This window comes from Podarcis vaucheri (assembly GCF_965113315.1).
Source record: "Podarcis vaucheri genome assembly, chromosome: 17".
Classification (NCBI taxonomy): Eukaryota; Metazoa; Chordata; class Lepidosauria; order Squamata; family Lacertidae; genus Podarcis; species Podarcis vaucheri.
Genome location: NC_138755.1, coordinates 30,847,824 through 30,873,976, shown reverse-complemented (window position 1 = coordinate 30,873,976; position 26,153 = coordinate 30,847,824). Strand labels below are relative to the sequence as shown.

General features: G+C 43.0%; 1 protein-coding gene across 6 annotated transcripts in view; it reads right to left on the bottom strand.

Annotated features, from left to right (window-relative positions):
• Window positions 1-990: 990 nt before the first annotated feature.
• Window positions 991-26,153, bottom strand: part of PSD3 (pleckstrin and Sec7 domain containing 3) — a 138,904-nt gene continuing 113,741 nt past the window's right edge. For all 6 annotated transcript variants that reach the window (XM_082204642.1, XM_082204643.1, XM_082204645.1 and 3 more), the window contains 7 exons: window positions 23,295-23,338; window positions 16,681-16,874; window positions 15,460-15,530; window positions 10,342-10,499; window positions 8,037-8,181; window positions 5,113-5,256; window positions 991-1,306 (listed from right to left, as the gene is read on the bottom strand). In XM_082204642.1, the coding sequence (XP_082060768.1) occupies window positions 1,091-1,306; window positions 5,113-5,256; window positions 8,037-8,181; window positions 10,342-10,499; window positions 15,460-15,530; window positions 16,681-16,874; window positions 23,295-23,338 (972 nt within the window). In that variant the 3' untranslated portion in view covers window positions 991-1,090. The remainder of the gene's footprint in view (window positions 1,307-5,112; window positions 5,257-8,036; window positions 8,182-10,341; window positions 10,500-15,459; window positions 15,531-16,680; window positions 16,875-23,294; window positions 23,339-26,153) is intronic.

Genomic DNA, 26,153 nt, shown 5'->3' with positions numbered 1-26,153 from the left:
CACAGGATGGCTGGAATGGAGCCAGTTTTTCATTTGTAGGAAGAAAGAATCTAGCTGTCATTCCAAACACCGTATCTCTAGTGTCTCCGTGACTTTTAGTTACAGAAGGGAACTGAGTAACATGCTGTCCCTTCAGACATTCCAGCATTCAGAGAGAAATTCTCAGCTGCAGTCTTTTAGACTATAAAGTGCCTGAACATACTTCTGGAGGAGGATCGTAATGCCAATGGAAAATAAATACACATTACAGCTGTCTGTACAGCAATTGTATGACTAAGATACTGCTGAAAACTGTACAGGTAGCACAACTTGCTGATAAAACAGAGAAGTCCATGGGAAAAAACCTTCAGTTCAATGAAATGGAAAAATAACCCAGTTTTGGTTGGAGCCATTTCAGATCACCAAAAGCCTTCCTTGGTGTCTAAATCTAGTATGCTAGCTTTGTTAACTCCATTTTTTCTCCTTCGCTTTTCAGCCCCTTACAGCGTGTGGGGCTCAGAGATCACAACTAGGGTTTTTTCACAGTCTAGCAATTGACATGGCTCCCACCACATGTTAGTTACAGAGCTCTGCAGCACTTGGAAACTTATTTTTCCCCAAGGATGTGCAGTTTCACCTAGTCTCTTTTAATAGTGAGACTACTATTGTGCCACCTTGGAAAATGCAAGAATCCGTTCACAAAGCTAAATGACTCAGTAAGCTTCGGTTTGTCCAGTTACTTGCCCTACTGCAGGAAAGCAGCAGATGACTTGAGATATGAAAATTACAAGCCAACAAAGTAAGATAAAAAGATGAGAGAGATAATTGCATCATCAAATCTCTCCCTTGCTGTACCTAATTTTCCTTCTCTCTCTCTCTCTTTTTAAAAGGACTGGATCAATTGCTTTATGATAAATGAACTAGGCAAATGCAAGTCAGAAGCCAAAACATCTCCAACAACCTGTACAGAAACAACAAAAATTTACAATTGAAAATGTCACTAACACCCCATTCAGGCAGATGTGTTAATTTTTGTTTGTTTTGTTTTTGCAAAGGACAGGTTATCAAAGAGCGAGTGATCATGTTGTTCCTCCAGCCTGCCTCGGTTGCCCTAAGTAACCTTCTGCTTGATGCTCGGTGTTTCGGGTCTATAGTCTTTCCTCTCGGAGATGTTACGCTTCACCTTGGCACTAAGAGGGGACTCCTGATTTAATGAGGGGCTTGAGTGGCATTTCTTCAGTCCCGGGCCGTCATTCTCATTGGTGCTCAGCAACTCCTTGCCAGCTCCCTCTGTGAGAAGAGACACGTAGGTTTCGTACCGAGTTTTCTGAAAAAGAAAAAAGGTGAGAAAAAGAAAGACTCAATCTACAGTGTAACTTCAGTGATATATGAAGGAAGTCAAGCAAGGCGATTTCTTCCCAGGTGAGAGGACCTACTCACCTGCACAGCAAGTGCACAGCATAACTATAGCAAATTGCCTTATGGATAGCAAGAAAACTGAGATGCCACAGAAATTTCCCCTGAAGTGAAACTGGGGGGGGGGGGGAGAATAGTGGTTCCTCCTCAGGCAAAACGTTTGAGGAAATTTGAGGAAAATCTAAAGAGTCTCACCGAGATTATCAACGTTTTGGGAGAGGGGAGGTGGAGATGTCCCACACATCCCTAAGTTACCATTGGATTTTGCCTAAAGCAGTGATTCCCATACTGCGGACAGGCCTCACTTGGGGTGTGTGGAACATCTGGAAGAGGTGGATCGGTAACAAGTTCTAGGGAACAGATTTACAGCTGTGATTACTCCAACACTTCCTCCATCATTCCAACCTAATTTGGGTAGATCAACAGCTACGTGTGGTTTAAGGGAGGAAGGTCTTCTGTGGTAGGAATTCAACATCATAGTCTTCTGCTTCCTCTGTCAGCACAAGTATTTCAGCTTGCCTGACTAAATCCTCCCCCTCTTTCCTCCCCTCACTTTTGTGGATTTTCCTGACACAAACCAATTTTGGGGGGCATAAGGGTAAATGGGGGGAGGAGAGCAGGAGTCCAAGTGGAATAAATGTCTGCCCCCTCTATGATGGAATGTCTATCTGGTGGTGGGTGGGGAAAACATACAGAAGTTAGAATATGTCTTCTTGGGCAATATACCAGAATACAGTGGCGCCTCGCAAGACGAAATTAATTCGTTCTGCGAGTTTTTTCGTCTTGCGAATTTTATGTCTTGCGAAGCACGGTCAAGTCGCAACTGCACCTCTTCAAGCGGTTTTAAGAAAAAGGAAACAAACTTGCAATACGTTTTCGTCTTGCGAAGCAAGCCCATAGGGAAATTCGTCTTGCGAAGCAACTCAAAAAATGAAAAACTCTTTCGTCTTGCGAGTTTTTCGTCTTCCGAGGCATTCGTCTTGCAAGGTATCACTGTAGTTTTTAAGAAAACAAACAGGGAGCTAGCTCGTAAGATGTGTTAAACGTCTGGGTGTGCATGTAACTATTGTTCTTTAAGGTACACAACATCAAAACAACAACAACAACCCTGAATTGTTTTATCTGTAATCCTTGGATGCCGTCTACTTATATAGCAAGGCTTCAACAAGGTTTTGTTGCAAAGTTTTGAAATCCAGTTACTAGTCTTTACAATCAGTCCATAATATTAATATGGAAAATATACCGGATCAGTCACAAGCACTGTAATTTTAGGTACAGCAAGACAAACCCCCATCTCTTTGATGAAGTAGATAATGCCCTTCTCCATGAATCAGAGAAGCCTCCCCTTCATTTTGGAACTGCATATTTACACTGAACATTGACACAATTAGATCCCCAAGAGCCAATGAGAACCTGTACATTTATACGTGTCCAATTGTTGAACATTTCTGTCCTACAGAATAATTGGACTAATACTTCCAAGGGCTTTAGGGCATTAGATTATGGTAATTACTATCAACCTGGAAAGTTTCCCCGATGATGAACTAGCCAACAAGTCTCAAAAAGTGGGGAAATGAAATGGGCAAATTTGGCCAGTCAACATGGCCTTAGGTCCAGGGTGATAGAAGATCTAGTCCAACAACTTCTGGAGACCCAAGGCTGGAGAAGGATGTAATTCAGCATACTTTGTTTTTAAGGTGCTACAGGACCTGGATACTTTTTACTGCTATAGGCTAGGAAGTCTGAAAACACAGGAGCCATTTATTGTTTTCTGCCCATTTCTGAGCAGTAAATATCTTTATCTGTATGTCAAAAGAGAGGCTTTCACACAGATGGGTGGGTGGGTGCTTGACTGCGAAAGATTTCAACGAACCCTTAAGCACATAGCTGGTTCTTGTCTTTCTGTTCAGATTTTTAGGCATTCAGTATCATGATGTCAAAATGGCATTCCTAGAGAAGCCAAGGCAATAACTTTGGCTCTTCTCTGTGGATTGCATACCAATGAGCTATGGCCTCGCTCTGAATTAATTTTTAAGGTACAGACCCTTGCTGCCCCTCGGCTGGGAGGACTGTGGCATTTCAAGCACATTCTGTTCCAGGTACAAATCTACTAAGCACACCAGGCCCAAAATACTGAGCTGCAGGAGACCCTATGTATTTCTGCAAGGAGCAAACTGCTGAATTTATTCACTGTCTAGAACAGCACGCAGCCCTCTGTTGTAGGGCAGTTCTATCTGCAGCCTCATACAATGGCTCTGTGATTAACTCAAATAACTAGTGATTAGCTGGGATTCAGAAAAGGCTTTTAAGAGTTGCAAAATGCACACTCTGGCCTTCCAGAATAATTTTATTTAACAATGCCGTCTTCTGACCCGTCTCCAATGAATCAGTGCAAATGTTGATGAAGTTCCACCAGTTGCCCACACGGGTTTCAAAGGGGAGAAAAACCGATTGTCAAGTTATTTGCATGCCACAATGAGGGGGAAAATGCACACACTCTTAATTCAAAAAACAAAATTCAGGTAATCATTATTATTCAAATGCAAGAGGACTTCAAGGCCTTTATGAAAGGGGAGGCGAGAGAGAGAGAGAGAGAGAGAAAGATGGCTATGAATGGCCTTTCCAAAGAGCTTTTGAAGAGATAGATTCATGCAGAAAAAGATCGCAAGAAAAATCCACTTTAAAATTAAATGAAGAAAGACAGCCATACACTTGGTATCTATACTTCCACCAGCAGTGAGGAGACAAATAAATTAAATAGCTAAAGCATGTCACTCACAAATAAGGGAACTTGTGAGATGAATGCTGATAGTGCTCTGGGCTGATTCATTTTTCATCAGATAATGTATACGCCAGAGAGCTGTAATAAGAGGAAACGGGGCTACAGATGCTGGGTCATCATACAGTAATTCTAAAGTCCTGGTGTTTTTCTGCCTGCGCTGCTGTCAGTCAAAAAGTTGTGGCGTCTTTCTCGCCTCCCCCCACCCCCCACCCCAATCTACAGGGCTCTTGGGAAACTTATAAAGGTCTTTCAATTAGAAAAGCACCGGAGGCAGAGAAGCTTTCCTGAAAGACAGTTTGCTCATCTGTTTATCTTCTTACGCAACCAACAGCGGGAGCCGATGCTTGACAGTGCACCCTCAGTTGACACGAGGCGATCAACAAGACCCAGAACATGCCCCAGAATGCTTTGCAATAGATGCGGATTTTTTCTTGGCTCAAAGAATGCATTCACCCTCAGCCAACCCTAAAGAAGTTGTGTGGCAGTGGTCGGTGTGACCACCCCACTCTCACTCACATGCACAACAAACACACAGGCAACAACCCTCAATCCTCAACTGATCCTTCTAGGTCAGCTGAGGACTCTGCACCGAAGGAGTTTCTCTTCTGAATATGTACCTGCCCTTACAGCCTTTAAGCCAGCAGGCAGAGGAAGGGGACTCAGCTCACAAAGCTACTTCTCCCTTCGAGTTTACTTTTCTATTTAGCATTTATGGTTCTCACTTTTGCTGGATTCCACATACATCCAGATACTTTGAACTACTAACGTTTTTATCTGGCTACTGCCCGCATGAAATGACATTCTGCAATTTTGCTTTGAAACAGTTATTTAAATGCCAGCCCACTATTCATTATCCTATGAAACAGGATAATTTCCACTGTTTCTGCAGTGGCTATCTTTGTAACGGTGCTCTGCCATGGCTGACCCAGACATACCTCAAATTCCAGATAATGATCTTTCAGTTTGTAGTCCTCCACTTCCTTGCCTTTAAGTTTCTTATCTGGTGGGTAGGAACGATGCTCAGCTAGTTCAGTGGAGATTTGCTTCAGTTTACTTTCATGTGATTTCAGCTGATCATCCTGCAGGAGACAATAGTATATGTCACAGCGAACCTCTAGTATATTTAGAAAATGTAAAGGTAAGGGACAAGAATATGAACTACAGGTATCATAATATATTGCTAGGGGCTGTTTTGAACCAGGTAACACAAATACAGAGAAATGTTACCAACAAATAACTTTCTGGAGGGTCAGTCAAGAGACCTGGTCAGCTAACTGTAACTATTGGGTGCTCATTTATTTATACTTCACTTCTATTTTAGATGAACTGCGGCTTATCTTGACGTCCAAACTCAGACAACAGTGGCTAATGAACTGCTATGAGGTTGGCTTTTTCCAACAAACTTTAGTAAAATTTAAGCACATTCTATGGTTCAGACCGCTAAACGGCAGGTAATCAAAACTCAAAGCTGCTTATCTTTTCCTTGTGACAATGCTGGGAGAAGGGGGAATGCATGAGCCCAGTGGTTGCTGCAACTTGCCCATGTAGCACTAAACCAGGCATCCCCAAACTCGGCCCTCCGGATGTTTTGGGACTACAATTCCCATCATCCCTGACCACTGGTCCTGTTAGCTAGGGATGATGGGAGCTGTAGTCCCAAAACATCTGGAGGGCCGAGTTTGGGGATGCTTGCCATAGGTTAGCGTTGCATGCAAACACAACTATTATGCCTCTCGTTCAGGACCAATTAAGGTCAGAACAAACGAGGACTGCTCAAAATTATGGTCTATAAACCTATCTGAGCATGATTTCAAAGCTATTTCTGGTTAATGCTAATTACAGCTTGCTCAATTCTGGCATAACTACTGTTACGGTAAACCATGGAGAAGGGGAGGCAATTCACATACAATGTGGGGGGTGGGGGGAGGAGCCCACAGTGCACTGGGGAACTGGGAGATTAAATGTCTGAACTGGGTCACTACAGTAAAAATGGTGACCCAGGCTGGACTACATGTTTACCACAGAACCCTCTATCCTGAGCTTCTTTAAAAGAAAAGGCAAACAAAAAGGAAGAGATAGCAACTGGAGGGGCCTTGATCTGGCATCTTCAGGCATTCCCTGAAAATCCCCCACCACCCTCCAAGGTGCTATTTTCCCCTGTTGCAGAAAATGGCATCTTTAGGGGCAAATAAGCAGGTGGGGGTTTCATGGAGAAAAATTGTGCAGGGAAATAGGCAGATCCTGCTCTCCCCACATGCCATGGTCCTGATTTGGATTAGGGCCCGAAGCAGTTACTTGTCCTTCCTTCCTTCCTTCCTTCCTTCCTTCCTTCCTTCCTTCCTTATCTACTCCATTCTGGATCTTAGGTACAGAAACAGAGCCTGCGAAAGCAACTCTATGTGTAGTCACATCTTGATATGAGCAGCAACTTCTAATACAGCAGCCAGGCAGAGTTGACAGTACACATTTCATCCTCTGCAGTATACGCAGGAGCCTACTGGCAAGTTCTCTATCTCACAGATAAAAACAGACGGTTCTCAGATTATGCCTGAATTTATCTCCTTGGAAAGCATAACACTTTTTGTCCCTGCCTTTTGGCTTAAAACAGCTCCTGTCCTTTCGCTTCTCCTTCTCTTCTTTCTACCAACACGCAAGGCCCTACTTTCCTGAATGGGTAGCTGAAACAGGAAATTATGCAGCCAGACACCAGTTTCTGTACTGTGGCAAATCAAAAAAATAATCAAAATCTGTAAGCTAACCTGGAATTTAATACAGGGTAAACTAATATTGCAGGCCCAGTTCATAGCAGCAAGGAAGAGAAAGAACAAGTGAGCAAGAGACCTGGCCACAAAAGTGGCTCTGTCAGTTTGTGTGCTTCTGGACAGTGGCTATTTTGGGGTAGGATTCCATTGTGTTTTAGCAAATTCAGGTTTCACAATGATTTGTGAAACAAATCTGCTTCCCCAAAAGATTGCACTTTTTGCTGTAAGGAAAGTGGCAGAAGAAAGAACTGGAAAGTGTGCGATAACACTTGCTTTGATGCCATATCATCTAACCACCCTGCAAACAACTGAGAATGTATGCTCATTATATAGCCATTGTCGTGATATAAGGATGAACGCTCAATAAACAGGTTGTCTGGAAGTGCCTCTGTCTAAATATCAGTCTCAGCACTCTTGTCACAATTTAACAGAATTAAGGAAGTTCTGCAGATGATATGGTAGGGCCAGATCAAAACATGATTGATTCTCAAAGGCTGGAAGGAGGCTGGGTCCAGCAGAACAAGCAAAGACTTTTGCCTCCAGCCAAACTCTGTTTCCAAGTAAACCCCTAAACTTTCTCCTGTACAAGTTAAGTAGCTACCACTCACTATGAGGGCAAAACCCTTTCCTTTTCCCCAGTAATGGGTGCTCAAGACTAACAAAGGTATTGAATGCAGAAGGCTGCAGGCAGTGCCTCTCTTGCCCTCCCCTCTATATATTCCAACCGATTGTGCAACAACATTTTACTGGTTATTACTTGAAATATTTCTACCCATCCTCAAAAGTGCCCAATGTTTCAGGCATGCTCAAGAGCATCATTTCAACTTCTGGGGCTAGCCTTCATGGAAGACTGAGCACCTCCTACTGCAAGCTCTGCTCCACTTTGCTACAGCGTTTTGCTTCAGCTCACATGGGTCTGGACTAATCTGAAAAATGTCCTCAAACAGGGGGATTAACACCTACAAGCACTCCCCCTTCCCTAAATTCAAGCACTTGCCCTATCAATGGTTTGCTCTTTGCAAACGGGGGGTGGGGGGAGCTTTCTGTGGCTCATTAGATGCACATTTGAAATACACTTAGGGTTGCAGATTAATCACCTGAGACAATTTGGTTGTGGAAGCAGGTAACAGTGGGCGGCTAAACTTCTTCTGGGATCCAATAGCAGCTGGAAATGGTGGGGCAGAAAAAACGGCTGCCACAGAATTGATCTTGTTGATCCACAACTCCATTTCTTCCGGGCTCCTGCAGAAGAGAGCATAAGGTCAGTCAGTCTGGGAGCTTGTCTGTTTTGCTTTCTCTCCAGCATCTGCTCTGGCCTAAAAGGAACTGCCGCTCTGAATCATATTTCCTACTTCAGCATCTCAATACTGGACAGTGGGAACTGACTGCACTGCTTGGAAGATTCCACCTGCTTCTTCCTCCATCCTTTGCTAGAGGTTGATCTAACCTAGAAGCCTCCCTTCTCCTAATAGGTGAAATGTTTACCTTGTCTAATACTTGGTGCTTAATCACTAAGCTTCACATGCAGCTGAAATATTTAACCTGGAAAGAGCCAGAGCCGTGGGAGAAGAAGTAGCCTAGCCTCTTCAGGGATCATTACTGCATGGCAGTGTTCCCAAACCACAAAAGCTATCCAGAAGGGTACCACAATCAATTCATCTAGGATAATTAAACAGAATGGCACTCCTTCTTTAACTCTCCCAGCAGAAGTCACCCACCAGAGCAGTAGGAAGCCCATAAACAGTCCCCAGGAAACCAGAAGGATAAGGGGCTAGATAATCTGCTCATCTGGGATTGCCTACAGCTGGGTCCTGTTGCACATTCAATCACCTTCCCAAAGAATAGCACAATAGAGAGACGTATCTATAGGTTGCAGTATTAAATGACTTCAGTGATGGTTTTCAACTGCAGTCTACTCATTGCTTCGTTCATTGCGACAAGGCAGCTTTCTCTCTCAGTGAAGTATTTATCGCCTCCAGTTTATTTATTTATTGAATTTGCATACCGCATACAAAGATCACAGGGGGGTTCGCAACATAAAAATACGAAACAAGAACACAAAATACATAACAAAACACCCACCCACACCCCACAAACACATCTAAAATACCACAGAACGATAATCAGCCAAAGGCTTGGTTATAGTTTCTTATGCTGGCTTGAAACTTCCAGGGAGGGAAATGACAAGAATGTTAGTGGTTGGCTGCACTCCACCAGATCCTTGCCAGTTCCCTCAGGAGTACACAAAAAACAAAAAAGCTCAAAGCTCACAAGCAATTGTGACTAGCAAGGGCCAAGGATACTTCCAGCCATTGTTCCTCAATACCACCTTGGGTACTGGGTTGTAAATGTTTCTTTACTATTCAAAATAGAACAGCATGGAGATGATGCTTTGGTTTTGGTCAAAACCAAACCAAACAAAACACCACCAGTTTTATACTGCTTTTTGGTTGGACTCCCTATTCCAGAAAACGACTAAAGCTCTATTTGGGCATTAACTTCCTTCGTTTGGTGATAATCATGTTTGGTTTGGAGGGTGTAGTCAAGCCTAGGACTATCTCTGTCACCTCAGCTATTATTGTTTTTTCTCTTTCTCTTTTATATGCATCTTTGCTCTCACCCCCCTTTCCCTTTTTTCATTTGTACCACATTATTTCTTTAAAATTGAAATTATTTCAATAAAAATATTAATATTTTAAAAAAACCTGAGTCTATTAGGCAGAAGGTGGGTGGCAGAGCAACTGAATTCATAGCAGTGCCCCAACCAAGTACAGACACCGAACGAAGAATGGATGAGGTGCCCAGTAAGGAAAATGGAACGTTTAGGGGTTTTAGTGACCCCAACCCCACCTCTGTCTTGCGGCTGCATTGATTATCCAATCAGTAGCATCAGGGTCAAAACAGGATCTGCTGCGGCATCTGAACAGGGTTGGGGTGCTGCACACCAGGTCTATGCCTTCACACAAGTTCAAATAAGGGATCACAGCTGTGTTGCTGGAATTTGAACTGATACTAAACTGCACCAGCTGTCAGACTGATGAGTGACTGATGGAACAGGAGGGGTTTGATGAGCTGGAAGACAGGCCTGGCTCTTTTCTCCCCTTTCCTGGCATACTCTACTCTCAGCTACAAGCAACTATTCTGCCATGCAAATAAAAAAAAAATATTCCACAAGCAATAAGAACAAAAAGATGGAGAGCCTATCCTGTGATACACTCAGCTTGCTGGCTCAAAAACTAGTCTGAGTTACTGAGCTACAGTATGGAGTCTATGCTTTTTCATACTCTCTTATATTCAAGAATAATTTATTTATTTATTTTAAATCCAGTGTGAGTAGACACACCATCCTTGACTGTGAGCATATTTTGCTTGAATCCCTAAAGGAACCAAAAGGGAACCTACTGGGCTTGGAAAAGCAGGACCCTCCAGTCAGCTGTCTTGAGCTTCAGAACATTTGGCTTCTTCTCATAGTCTGTCGCCTTCGATGCCAATGCGTGGTGCACACTGACTGCATTCTTAAGATCTTCCTCTGATAAAGCTTTATCTGGTTTGTATTCATCCTGCAGAAACCCAAATTAAGAGTGGAAATTATTATATAGTGCCGGTGTTTTTAAAGCCTGATTACATTCCAAAAGAAGGCAATAAACAAAAGTGTTATTTAAAAGAGTCATCTAATTTGGCAAAAAACAAACCAACAATCCCATATGCAGCTACAACCCTCTGTATGTTTATTCAGAGATAAATCCCACTGCACTGAGACTTAAGACTGCAATCCCATGCAAACAATTGGGGGTAAGCACTGTTGAACTCTTTGGGACTTTCTTTGGAGTAAATCTGCATAGGATTAATTTATGTATTTAAAAACAAAAATGCTGCTATTTAAATGTTTGGGGTTTTTTTAGCATTTCAGATTCAAAACAAGCATTTGCAACCTAATAATCTTTAACTGGAGATGCCAGGATTTGAACTTGGATCCTTCTGCAAGCAAAACATAAGCTCTACTGCCACATCATAATCTCCTAATATTTTCCCAATTACAATTTTCCTAATGTGCAAGACACCGTTGCCTATCATCTGCTAGAGTGATGTGCAATGTTCAAGAAGGAGTTTCTCTATGAAACAGAGAGAGAGAGATTGAGAGATCCTGTTTGGATCGTCTTGTGTTCTTAAGGGCTTAATCACTGTTGGATCTGGCCATCTACTTTTGAAAACTCTTGATGAGTAAAAAAATAATCCCACACAGTAGGCTGCTCTGTAGCAAGATCCCCTGATCTGCCACTGTGGTTTCCATTTCCCATCCCCAGCAGTGAATGCTTTGCTTATATGACATCTCCAAAGTACATTGTTGGGGGCTGCTTGTTTTTTTAACATTGTTAAGGAAAAAATGTCATAAAAACAACTTCCAGTAGCGTCCACACTGGTTACATAATGTGTCTTCAGCAGGCAGACATTACAGGTCAGCTCTTCATTAAATCAATTTCAGCTCAGTACTGACCCATAGCAAATTCACCGTAGAACAGCCTGCGGCCAGCATATTAAGAAAGGTAAATCAAAGATTCTTCCGTGTTCAGGAGATGGGTTTTGACTAATATGCAATGTATCCTATATAGGAAGGCTAACTGGAAGTCAAAGTATGTTTTTTAGGATGGGAAACAATGCTATAAAAATCAAGCGAGTGGATCTGTGCCTGTGTGCTTGTTAACAGTAGTATGGCAAGGAAAAAACACAGCTCAGGAAACAGAGGAGAAACTGCTGTGCCTTTTAATAGTTGCGTAAAAGAGAGAATTTCAGCAGGGCCATCTTTTCCCAACCCTACAAGGGAATCTGCTCTTGCTGAAATTCACTCTTCTACAAAACTGTCAATGGTACATGAGTTCTGTCCTCCTCTAAGTCTTATTAGTCTATATAATCTGTCACCTGCTGTTGACAACGGACATGACACCTCGGTTGGTTTTTTTTACTGACATTGCCTCTGCTATTAACAGACCTACAATTTTAGTAGTAAATGATTCCAATTCACGTTTCACAATGGAGGTTGGAGGAGGAAAGTTTTTGACATCAACAGAAAAGATCAAGAAAAGAGATGGGGGTATGTCTGGCAATGAATAAAATCTTTCTGCTTAGGCAGCGGCTCCTTTGGGTCTGAGAGCTTCAGCAATCAATCTCAGGGACTTCACTGGTCCCTTGTTCCCATGGTGTTTCCCTAGAGTTTTATAAGAGGTGTTTATTCAGACATAAATCCTACTGTCTATTACAGGGCCTATTCCAAATAAGTGTACGTAGGATTAGAGCCTTGGACTGCAATCCCATGGACTCGTTTTGCATACCCACCTGCGCTCATTTGGGAGAAAGGCAAAATATAAAGGTGATAATAACAGAACTCTCCTGCACTCTTTGTCACGAACAGGCCCCAGCCATTAAGAACCAAGCTTGTTCCTATCTGCTCAACCACATTCTGCGTCATCTGTTAACCACACAAGTGACGGAACTTTATGCATTCTTATGTATATTGATATATTTGCTCCACTCCTGAACCCAAGGGACACTTGTTGCTAAGTTGTTTAGGAACTGCAGGCAGTTTCAGCCTGCCCCAATCTATGCCACTTAATGCTTTCAGGAGAAAAATCTGGATGTTGCTAGTTCCAATAAGCAAGTTGCCAAAAAATAATAGACTCATTCCCTGCCTCACTAAGCTATTCCAGATGCTTAGCCATAGTACTGAAAGCAATTCCTGAACTTGATTTTATGGTATTTGTACCAGTGCTTTGTGAGTCGCTGTCCGACAATGTTAGCTCTGACCAAAAAGCTGGCAGTTCCCAGAATTGTTCAAGCTTGCCCCCTACGTTTCTTCTACCTTCAGCTTCATTGTAAAGAACCCTGGATGCCGTGTCACACAATTTCTGTGTCTCGTTCCTCTTCACAGCTTACTTCTTCGATTTTCCATTATCCCCCACTGAGAAATTATATTTCAAAACAAGGCCTGTGGCATTAAACATGGCATTTGAAGGCTATGACTTTGCATGTTTGTTCTGCGGGTTATGTAGATTCCTTTTCTCCACTTTTACCATGTTTCTTTTCTTTTCCGTTTCAGAAAAGGGAATCTCTGGCATTCAGTGACTAAGCTTGTGGCCGATACAATCTTCAGGCTACAGAAGCAGAGATGAATCAAGGCATTTCTTTTTTAAAAAATACTGAGCAGAAAAGCAGAGGCATCCAGAGGTGAACTGGCTGAGTCAAGGTCATAAAGCAAGATGGTGGAAAAGTGATGCCTTTCTGAAGCTATCACGTTGAAAAAGGAGTTGAAGCTTGAGATGTTTGCTAGGAAAAAAAGTCCACAGTTGAAGCTACTTTCATTCCTGTTAAGAATACAAATTCTTTTCCTTTTAGGGCTCCTTTCACATTACCTTCATGTTGTGAGAGCCACTGCAGCAAAAGCTATGTCAGAAGCCCTGGCCCTAAATGGAAAGGTCCCACATGGCAGCTCCCCTTCCACAACCATGTTGTTCCAGTTACCGGGAGTGGCAGCGGCTCAGAGCTTCTCATGTTACTCTCACAGAAGTGAGAAGAAACCACACTAAAGTGATCCCAGTGCCATGAAGTTAACGTGTCAACCCGGACCCTTTTGGTGGATAGTGTATCAGACAGGGAAACCTGAATTCAAGCTCCTTCCCAGTCTAAAAGTTCACTAGTTGGGCCTTGTATTATCAAAACTTACTTAAAGAACCTATCATAGAATCACAGAGTTGGAAGATACCCTGAGGATCATCCAGCCCAACCGCCTGCAATACAGGAACATGCAGCTGTCCCTTATGGGGCTCGTACCTGCAACCTTGGCGTTATCAGCACCACGTTCTAACCAATTGAGCTACCCTTGGGTCCCTCCATTAATATCTGGGAAGGGTCATAGCTCGAAGATCTCAAATTCAATCTCCAGCATCTCCAGATAGGCCTGAGAATGTCTCCTGCCTGTGCAGCCGCTGTCAATCAATGTTGACAATACTGAGCTAGACAAACCAATTGTCTCATTCAGTATGGCAGGTTCCTATGTTGCAAGCAATAATCCTTCAAAAATGTTCCAGTTCTTGGCTCATTTTCCACGGCTGGGCACCCTCCCTCGAAGACGGACCACCATTTAAAAGAAAAATGTAAGCAATTTGCCCATCTGCACAACATTATCTTTTTTAAAAAAACCAAAAAACCAAAGAGATCAAAGAGCAGTCGAGTGGCCATGACAAAAGTGTAGCAAACTCTGACACACTCGGTAATTTTTCAAAGCCACACGTGCCTTTTCATTCATGTCCTTAAAGACCTCTCCTTCAAAAATTAATCCTGCAATTGCCTTGTCGGCTAAAATCCTCCATTTTTCAAATCAGTTTTTGAAAAATTGCTTTTGTAATGGCTGAATTTGGGATTAGCTAACACACACATATCAAAAAGAAAAGGAGCTCATCTCTCTGTCTTAGAATGAAATGCGGTTGCTGTGAAAGTTGGGATAAAAAAAAGAAACAAAGAAACCTGAGTACCATCTGTTCGTTTTTAATTGTAAACAGGGATAGGATTATCATCTATAATGGGAGAAAATGTTTCCTGTAACTTTCTATCTCTGCCTCAGTCTCCATAAATTTCCTTCAGATGTGAAAACATTTGGCACTTGCTAATTACATAGTGTCTATTTCATGGCAAAACTTTGGTGTTCTGGGTATTTCAAGGAAACAAGCAAAGAGGAAACGTTTGTGACTTAACATGCACCACTCTTTTGAGTACCCTGTGCTTCCAGGTTTCACATGCAGTGCTGGGGAAAGAGGAAGAATTTCCCAAACTTGTGAAAGTTTAAGTATCTCTGGGGGAGTTGGGGAGACAACATGTGCTCCTTCATCTTCACCCCTGACTTCACATAAGACCTTAATGCAGGGATAACAGTAATAGTAATAATAATAATAATAATAATAATAATAATAATTTATTTATTTATATCCTGCCCTACCCAGCCAGAGCCTGGCTCAGGGTGGCTAACACCAATAAAATCACAGTAAAAAAATAATAGGGGGAAAAGAGAGCAGGGGGGAACCAATTTAAAATACAGGTTAAAATGCAATTTAAAATGCAGCCTCATTTTAGAGTAGCTGATATTGGGGAGCCTCCAGCCCTCCCAATTATTGTTAGACGCCAACTCCCATCAGACCCAGCTAGCATGGCCAGTGGACAGGAGTGATGGGATTTGTAGTCCAGCAACATCTGGAGGGCCACAGGTTTCCCGCTCCTGCCCTAAACTATGTGGAGATGAAGTACTCCGGCTTCTGCTCCCTTCCTTGAAACAGCCAAATGCAGCTCAGATACAGGGAGCATCTAAAGCGCCTCAGAGAGGTGAAGTAATTGCAGACCATACTATCATTCACTTGGCTTCTGGGCACAGAACACACACACAAGCCAACGAAGGAAGAAGACAGGGTGAAACACCTCTCCTCTATTCTTCATCCAACAAGGAGTTCAAGGGAGTGTATTTGCCAGGGAACCTCTTACCTTTTGCAAATAAAGCACAGTTCCTTTAAGAACAGCATAAAAGGCTTTCCATCCCCTCTTCCCTCGTGGAGCTGTCAAAGTAGAACATGGACAAAATATATATATATGCATAAGTAACCATTGGTAATATAAATCAAGACCGTGCTCTGTTCAGGATCTGCCCCTTGTTTAAGATGGGGGCAGGAACAGAAATAAGCAACAGTGCATATGTCTTGTTGAGAAATAATAATAATAATAATAATAATAATATTTATTTATTTATACCCCGCCCATCTGGTTGGGTTTCCCCAGCTACTCTGGGCGTCTCCCAATCAAACATTAAAAACACAGTACAGCATTAAACATTAAAAACTTCCCTAAACAGGGCTGCCTTCAGATGTCATTTAAAAGTAGGATAGTTGCTTATTTCCTTGACATCTGATGGGAGGGCGTTCCACAGGGCAGGTGCCACCACCGAGAAGGCCCTCTGAATACATCCTTGGAAGAAACATTGCTGTTAAACTCGTGATTCTATCAGCTACCTATTGATATACCAGCCCTATTTTCACTGAAGACACTTCCTCCGAGACAGTGACAGAAAGCCCTTCAGTTTGGTGGAGGGTGTGAAAATGGGTGCAGAGAAAGCCATTCGTCGTGTCTCTCATGCTTGGTGTAGCCTGGGCTGGAATATGTGAGGGACTAGGGTTGAAGTAAGGAGCCAGGCCTAAGCAGGGGAAGCCATCATCAGTATACGAAGTGACCGGCCTCCCCTTCAAGAAAGCCCTGGTGAAGAAGGGAGAGGGGAAGGGGTTTATATCTTACAACTTGTTGGGTGCAAGAGAAATAGCCAGGTGAGAAATGCAGAGCTCTGGTGAAACAGCAAAAATATTCAGTCAGAGGAAGGGGCTGGAGCCCTACACTAACCCTCCCATCTCCTCCTTCTACAAGGCCTCGCTTACAGAATGTTCTGAGCATCTGGGGGCTCCCTCCTTGGTAAGCTTCACATAGATTTGTACAGTGTGAACGTCCCTTCGGTTCTCCTTCCAGCTTGCAAGGTGCAAAGGCTGCTCTGAAACCCTGGACTCATCTGCCAGCACCCTTTACTTCCAATTCCATGCAGCAGTGGGGGCAAGTGAGTTGGACTGGGCAGCTGCACCCATGTAGCTTTCCGGTCATTTCATCCCACCCCCCCTTCTCCATCGCAGCATGTAGAGAAAACAGTTCTCATTGAAATGCACTCACTCTTCTTCCCATCCATATCAGCGTGGATTTTACGTGCCAGGAATCCAGTTTTGTATACAGCAGCATTGGGGTCGTGAGGAATGTCCAGGAATGGGTTACCAGAGTTGCCTATGCGGTTGCCAGACTTCGACTGAGTTCCATTATCCTTCTCGTCGGTACCATCCGAGGGGGATTTTTTCTTTTCTTCATCATCTCTAAAGCAAATTTGGAAAAACAACAACACATACATACATACATACATAGTAAAGGTAAAGGGACCCCTGACCATTAGGGTCCAGTCATGGCCGACTCTAGGGTTGCGGCGCTCATCTGGCTTTATTGGCCGAGGGAGCCGGCGTACAGCTTCCGGGTCATGTGGCCAGCATGACTAAGCCGCTTCTGGCGAACCAGAGCAGCGCACGGAAACGCCGTTTACCTTCCCGCTGGAGCGGTACCTATTTATCTACTTGCACTTTGATGTGCTTTCGAACTGCTAGGTTGGCAGGAGCAGGGACCGAGCAATGGGAGCTCACCCCGTCGCGGGGATTCGAACCGCCGACCTTCTGATCGGCAAGTCCTAGGCTCTGTGGTTTAACCCACAGCGCCACCCCATCCCTACATACATACACACACCTAAATTCAGTTGGCGAGCCCAATGCAATCTTTATCTTTTTAAAATCAGATTAAGGAGAGGAACAATTTTTTTTATCACCTCAGCCTACCAAGTAAGTGGAAAGACACTTCCTTCCTTCATGTTAGGCGCTGTGGTCTAAAACGAACTGCAGTACTTCTAACATACACCTAATTTTAAACCTGCAAGAAATCTTATTAGTTTCAGCGGGATGGCTCATATATTTATATTTAGAGATATGAATCAGAACCAAAACCTCTGCACCATTCCCCTGGGGCTGCATGTTTTAATTCGTTGGTATCAACATTTCTACCCCAAGAGAGCATTAACTATGTAAGACATGTAACTAGAGCCAGTGTGACGTGATGGTTAAGAGTTTTCAACTAGGACCTGGGAGAGCAGGATTCGAATTACCACGCAGCCATGAAACTCACTGCATGACCCTGGGCCAGTCACCATCTCTTAGCCTAACCTCCTTCACAGGGTTGTTGTGAGGATGACATGGGGGGGGGAATGACTATATACACCACCTTGAGATCTTTAGAAGATAAAGGTGGTATACTATCATCCTCATCATCACTGCTATATGCCACTGTTGTAAAAAAAATTGCCAGATTTGGTGTTGTTAAGAACGTCTCTCACTTGAGTGTAAAGATTATGAAGGAACGGAAGGTAGAATGTAGTTGTAAAGGCATGTAGGATTCCAGGTTTTTCTTTTAAAATGTATGAACTATGACATAACATTTTTTAAAATGGCAAAATGTCGGAATGCTAACCAGGGGCAGCGGCTCTCTGTGTATCATACATTTTTGACCAAGAACTTACTGACTCGGTTTAATCCTGCAAGTAATGACTGCAGTAAATAACTTCAAGATTCTGGTTTAAAGCATAGAACAAGAGCGGTTAGACAGAGAACGCCTCTTGTCCAACTGACTGTCAACAAGTTCTCCCCCTCTGTTTCATCAGCAATGCACTAGTTCATTCTGTTCTAATACTACTGGAGTGACATAAACTAAGGGGAGCGAGGGCTGTTATTTGATCTAAAATGTAAGAGCCATCTGCTGCACCCATAGCAGCACAGCACAATGTTTCCCACAGGGCACAGGGCTCACTTTGGAGCACCAGTGGAGAGAGGCCACAGTCATCTGAATGAATGCTGCACCATACAGAGTCTGTCTAGCCCAATGTAGTTTGCTCCAGTTGACAGCAATTCACTAAGGTCAGAGAGAAAGAAAGGCCTTTCTCAGGCCCACAACCTGGACACCTTCTTGGTAGGAGAGCCTGGATCTGGGATAGGTTTGTTGTCATGGCTGTAGAAAAGCTATACATGTATTCTGTCTTTCTCTCTGTGCTGAAATCAGTCACAGCCCAGGTCTCAATTAACAGAACTGCTATCTAAACTATAAAATGCACCCTTTGAAGACATCTTTCCTGGTGGAAATTCTGTCATCTTAAGGAGTCTGACATGGATGGACGATAAATCAGTCCTCTGCAATATCTCCTTTGCTTCCTAACATAGAAGAGAAACACAGCAGCCGTCGCTTATTTCGAGTTTTATCAGCTAATGCTCATTTCCCCAAGCCCCTTGGCCCTAATCAAGAAAAGCAATTCTACCCTCTAAATGTTAAGATGTTTATAAATTACTCCAAACAGAACCAAGTAATTCCGCAAGTGTCCTTGTCAAGTGTGGAGTACCTGTATAATGCCAGGAGTTTGGGTGGTGTAGACTGTACAGAATATGCTTGCTGATCAAACAGGTTGGATAGCTCAGTTTGTTAGAGTGTGCTGCTGATAACGCCAAGGTCACAGGTTCAATCCCCAAAAGGGACAGCTACATATTCCTGCCTTGCAGGGGATTGGACTAGATGATCCTCAGGGTCCCTTCCAACTCTAAGCTTCCATGATTCTATCAAAGTAAAGAGCTACCTCATTTAACTTTGGTCACTTGGCCATCTGCTTCAGCACTGTCTATCCTGACTGGTGGTGGCTCTTCAAAGAGGTCTTTCCTGTTTCTTCATGCAAAGGATCAGCCCAACCACTGAGCTGCAGGGCACTCTCAAAACAAGATCTAGTCCTATAAGTTTGATTCTGTAGATTCTACATTTCCCAAGGGCCATCTAAATCTTGTGTTCCAGTGCTCCAGCCCCAAATAATTGTTTTCTGGCAGAGATTCTTCTCTGGCCCAGAATTCTTTGGCTCCAGAGCTGGAAAAGAATTTGAAATATGGAATTAAGGTCCAAATGCACTCACCTCTTCTTTGTGATGAACATTATGAACCTGCAAGCCCACATCCAAGCCTGAGAGGTATGAGTTTCACTAAGGTAGTAGGGGGAGAGGCTTCCTCTCCATTACGGAGGGATTTGCCCAACAAGGGAGCTCTTGGCAAAGGAACTGCAATCTAAACTGCACTGTTCTAAAACGGTATAGTTAAAAGAACACAGAGTTCTACCCATCCTCTGTCATCCTCTGCTACACCCTGCCCCCCCCCCCATCCTGGTCATTTGCCTTCTCACTTCTCCACCTTCCCTGGTTATTCAGGGCAGAGTCTCCACGATGACACATGTGTCCTAAATTGGCTGGTTTCTACTGCATGATGCTATCACAAGCAAGATGGCCCTAGAAAACTGGGTACTCTTGGAAGTGCCACTGAGAGGGAAACAGCTTTCTCCGTCAGCAGAGAAGAAGAAAGAGGAGAAGGGAGGTAAGTTCTTGTGGCCACTCTTAAGTACATGGATGAAGGTTAAATGAAGGGCAGGATAGAAGGCAGAGTTCAGACAGTGGAGGCTGGCAGCTGATTTCAACAGTGATGAAACCACATGTCAAAAGCAGGAGCTGATTTAAATGAAAATCCTGAAGGGCCACAGCTACTCCAACAGTCTGCTTTTAGGTACCAATGTAACTGCACTTGCCCACATTCCCCTATCCCAAAAGTCATCCCTGCCTCTCATCCCTCTCATTCCCACCCTGCCTGCCCCCCCCCCCATTTGCTTTAAATTGGATGCTCCTTGAAGTGAGGGTCTTGCCTATTTTTCCCCCTCTGTAACTGTACACTAATGGGACTGTATAAATAATAATACATAATAATAATTAACTTCCATTATCATCAGGAGCAATTTGATAGTGACTGCTACTGTCATGGGAGTGCAAAGGACTCAGTAATACTGAACGGGTAATTATGGCATCTTTCATCCCGCAAACCACCATCAGTGCAGGAAAAGAGCCTGCAGATGTTCCACTGCAGTTGGTGTAGCTTGAAAGCTCTTAGAGCAGCAATAGCTGGCTCCATAAAAGCAGCCTTCTTACCAACATCAAAATGGGCAGGGCTGCATTTAAACTGACATCCTCTGTTCTGCCACAGCCTTCACACAACAGCCACGATTCTCTCTCACTACAGAAAGCACCAGCGTCATAAGGAAGTCAAGCAAGCAGGGATGACAGAGAGGAATGATTAAAGTGTCTTGGCAGACACTGGACTCCTCATGCTTGGCTTTGAATTCCAATTGTTAGCTTCCTGAAAGCAGCCGAAGTTGGGTACATTAGGCCTTCCGCAATTAATTATCTTTGATATCAGTTCGTTGTCAAGCTATCCATAGTTAATCAAGAGACAAACACGAGACAACAAGCCAACAGGAAGAAATCTGACCCGAGACGTGTTTTCTACTCAGCAAGTTCTGACACAATGTCCTGGAAGATAAAAGGCCGAAAACTAAGCACGTGTTTTATTCATGCTGCCACAGATTAACTGAGGATTTAATTTCTCTCTCTAAGATGAAGTTTCCAAGCCAAATAAAAACGTCCTCCACCCTTACAAGTGGCCTTTCATCGCTAACAACTCGTTTTGCTAGCCGGAGTAACAGCAGGCATGTGGATTTCAGGATATTATAAGGGTTTGACAACCTGCGCTCTTGTTACAGCTTTGAGGACAGCTCATCCAGTGTTCTGTGGACCAGGGAGTTAAGGTCCAAATGCACAAATCAGCACATTTTCCTGATGTGCAATCTCTGCTATTTCAAAAAATTCCCATAAAACACCATCAAAACAGCACATTTGTAAGGCAGAGTAGAAACTCTGAAACTGTGCCATGAGAAGAATTATCCATCAAGGACACATTTCCCATTGGAACAACAAAACTCAGTGCAGCAGAATGATCTCCCCCTCAACCAGTAACATGAGCAATTGCATAATCTCAAGGGAAGGAACAAAGGCACACTGTGGTTTCTGGATACACATTAAACAACTTGGGACTAGGGTATCTAGAGGACTGCCTTCTCCTGTATGTTCTCTGCTGGGGCCCCTTGAGAGCACTCTATGCCCCGGAGGTGTGCTCATCTTATACTAGAAACCAGGTTCTTGGTGTCATAGCTCCAGTTCTCTGCAATCAATCACAAGCCGAAATTAGGAGACACCTACTGTCATGATGTTTAGATGCCTATTAAAGACATTTTTCTTTAAGAAGGTTTTCTGAAATGACCCAGGCGTTTGTGGCACAGTTGTATCTCTCAGTAAATTGTTTTCTTGCTTTTAGAAGTTGTGTGTTTGAATTTTATTTTGTTATTTATCTCATGCACCACTTCAATGGGCTCTATGTTATGAAGCAGTCTATAAATCTGTTAAATTACTACGGCAACAAAAAGCAACAATAATTAAAAAGCGTCTCCAGTGCTTGAGCACAAGCGACTAGGCAAAGGGGAGGGCAGGAGTCGAGGAGGCAATAACCATCAAGCTGCCCTGAGTGTATGTACAAGGCATTTGTTTTGAGAGACAAAAATTACATATACATTACAGGCAGGATTATTGTAGTGAGCTAGATGAGGCTTACTTTGAAGACAGTTTGAAGACTTCACTTAGTGTAGTATGAAGCTACTTAGATTACCAACTGGGACTGGGCGTTATGAACCATTTCCAGATTCAACTGAAAGTGGCAGTCTAAGAACATCAGAAACTGCCTTATAAAAAGTCAGACCACTGGTCCATCTCACTCAGTGCTGACAACATCGACCAGCAGTGAGTCTCCAGGCTTTCAGACATCTTTCCCAGTCCTACATGGAGATGCCAGAGTTGGAACCTGGGGCATTTTGTATCCATGCTCTTACCACTGAGCCATGCCATTCCCCAAAGTTTGAACGTATAAAGCCCATCATGATTTAGGAGAGGGAGAACTTGAAGAACCACGTGTCTCCATATGCATCTAGCTGTACATGAAGATCTTTGGAACAGGGCCTCTTTCAAGTGACTTTGCTGAGTGAGGCAGGTGGCTACTGGGCAGGGCGGGGCGGGCCTTCTCAGTGGTGGCTTTTATGATTCTGTGACTTAGTTTACTAGTGTTTTGTATTTGCACTTTCATTGTTTTATTCTGGGAACAGTCCTGGAAATAAGATTGAAAGGTAACCATAAATATATAAATAAAGTGTGTGTGTGTGTGTGTGTGTGTGTGTGTGTGTGTGATAAAGATAAGATAGCTCAGTTGGTTAGAGTGCGGTACTGATAATGCCAGGGTTGCAGGTTCGATTCCCTTATGGGACAGGTGCATATTTCTGCATTGCAGGGGGTTGGACTAGATAATCCTGTCTATCAAATGTCTGTTTTACAGGTTCTGAAGTGCTTCACAAAACATACTTCAGTAATCCTTGCAACACTACTGTAAGGTGTTGTCAGCATTATTATCCTTACATTGCAAATAGAAGGAAAGACGACTGAAGCTGAGAAGTGCTTGGTTTGGCTAAGGGCCACCTAATGAGTTCGTGGCTTGGGCTGGATTTGAACCCGTGACCTTTCAAGTCCACTGCAGCTCGGTCTCTTAATTGGCATACTGTACTAGCTCTCCTGAATGAATAATGACTATACAGCAAATGAATGCAAGAGGACTTGGTGGGTTGCTCCCCTGGATTGCTGGGGTGGATTTCTGCAAGATCTAGAATCTGTTCCATATGCTGCCTGCATATCAAGCGGAATGCCATAACAGGCGTCATTTTTAAAACTCATTAATTCTGCACAATATACTTACACTGCCCACTCAAGCTTCTCGTTTTTGATTGAATTGTAGAGAGCCTGTAAAAGAAAAGGAAGAAGAAATTACTGGGTTCGTCTTGACCGCACACAGAAGACTGCTGATTTTTTTTATTTAGAAAAAAAGACCTAAATGTCACAAGCAAGCTGCTTTTGATCATGAAAGCACCCATATACGGCAAAATCAAGCACAAATGAAAATATTACTCAAGAGCAGGGTGGCACAAATGTGCTTGCCATTTTTTAATTCTGCTGAGAGCACTTGCTTTTTACCCAAGTCGAGAGAACAGCAGATGGTCTCTGTGACCTTGCACTGACTTTGGAGGCTCTCCAAAGTCACACTGAGATGTCACACTGACTTCCAAGGTCCTCAAAGCCATAGAGTGAAGGTCAAAGTCCCCACCAACCCCTTGCCAGGTCTAGAACTGGGTAGGATGAGGGAGCTTATGCTGGGCTCCAAAGCTCAGCATTAGATCACTGAGAAAACTTGCTCTCCCCTTTTGGAGGAAGAGCAGGGTCAATGATGGACAGCAGAAATACCAGGCAATCAAAATTTGCTGACCTTTCAGATCAAGGAAGATTGAATAACTGTTGGCATATACCATATTTTTCGCTCTATAAGATGCACCAGACCACAAGACGCACCTAGTTTTTGGAGAAGGAAAACAAGAAAAAAAATATTCTGAATCCCAGAAGCCAGAACAGCAAGAGGGATCGCTGCGCAGTGGAAGCAGCAATCCCTCTTGCTGTTCTGGCTTCTGTGATAGCTGCGCAGCCTGCATTCGCTCCATAAGACGCACACACATTTCCCCTTACTTTTTAGGAGGGAAAAGGTGAGTCTTATAGAGCAAAAAAATACGGTACTTGTATAGAATTTTGGGGTTCTGTCCTGCAAATAAGAGAAATCAAAAGCAATGTCCTGAACAGTGATATGCCACAGACCAAGATTAATGCTGGATTGTTTACAGAGTTAGGAAACCAGCAGCCCAAATTTTGCTTCTAGGCTTTCCTGGGGCTTTTCATTTGGAGCCACAACACACAGCCTGAGCTCAATCCTTCTTTCTTTCTTTTTTAAGCAACACATTTGACTTCTCCAGACACAGGTAAAGGGGCTCTTTAACCCTATGCCCCTCCCAAGCCAAACAGCGACAGAGGCCTTGGTAAGTCAAGAAACAAGCCAATTAAGAAAGAGCAGCTGGTGTCCACTTAAGGCAAGATGTTCAACCACAGCCTCTTCTGCTGTTTTTGTTGAGGAAGAGCCCTTTGTCTGTGGCTTGTCTGTAGTTCATGCAGTTGTAAAGTAGCTAATGTTGTGCAAACAAAAAATATCCCACATTATTTACCCTAATACCAGATTGTGATCTTCTACCAAATAACACACAAACACACACGCAAACGAAAATCAAAACTGAGAGTTCAATCAATACATTTCAGACATCTCTCAATTGACTGTCGTCATCATCATCATCATCATTTCACATACTGCTGTCTATTGCTGTTTAAAGTGCAGGTGGTATAGTGCCCTGTGAAGACAGACGGGCAGTTTTACTTGACAGAATTCCGTTATATTATTAAGCACCATGCCAATCCCATATGGCGAGGGTCAATCCCTACTCTGTGGTGCCTATATCAAGTAGTATACGAAAAAATAATAATATTAAATTACGATACCTTTAGTATCAAGCAATCACTTATCTCCAGCAAGAGAAACCTATAGTGTGACTGTTAAAGGTCTTGAATGTTAGTTTCAGTAAGAGATTGCATTTTAGGCCTCTTTGATATGCAGACAGGTTTTAAACAAACGCATGCATGCACACACACTTTATTAGTATTATTTAATGCCATCTACGCACTGTCCTGCAGCGAAAAGGATCAATAAGAATCTATACAAAAATCAAAGCACAATCAAGACCAACAATCAAAAGCAACAGATTAAAATAATGGAAAACTCAAAACTTTAAACAATTTTTATGAAAACAAACAGATCACACTGACTGATGCTGAAAAGGTAAGCGTCTTTGGAGACAGAATTCCATAAACAAGGCACTGCCACTGCTTAGAGGTCCCAATCCACCATATTAAGTGCAAACATGTTTGATTGTGCTCAGAAATGCACCAGAAGCCAGTCCAGTTCTTTAAGAACTAGTCTAAATTCGTTCTCAACATCCAGTCTGGTCATAGCAGCTGTGTTCTGAGCTAACTACAGTTTCACATAGCATTTAAGGGGAGCCCCAAATATAATGCTTTAAACCATATTCAATTGTAAATGTTACTATAGATTACCATGCCCAGGCAATCTCTGGCCAGAACTGGCACGCCAGCTTCAGCAGATGGAAGATGTTCTTCACCACAGAGGCTCTTGGGGCTGAGGTAGAAAAGCTTGATTCTAGGAGCCCCCCAACCCCCAGCTTTGCTGCTTTAGGTCTTAGGGGGATTCATTCCTGTCCAGAACAGGATGAGTATCATTCTCCCAGTGGTTGCTCAAAGGCACAACTATCACTTCTAAGGTCGCTACCAGAAGAGGCGCACTTTGAACAATAGTGCTGATTTATTTTCACAAAAATAATGCAGCGGTCACACAGGTGGAATCTACACACATATAAAAAATGCTGTGAAAATGTTTTTTTTAAAAAAAAAAAGTTTTGAAAAATACATTGAAATTTCCATAGCTCACTGTCACTATCTAGTGTCAGATTTGTATACTGAACTTTACAACACACTTAAAACGTTTTATTTGTAGCTGTATAGCTGAGTCCACAATGTTGCCATCAATTGGCTGTGGCACTTTCTGCCATGTTTTTCCATCACTTTTTATGCCTCAGAAAATCCATTTTTTCTTTTCTGGAAGTGGATTTTG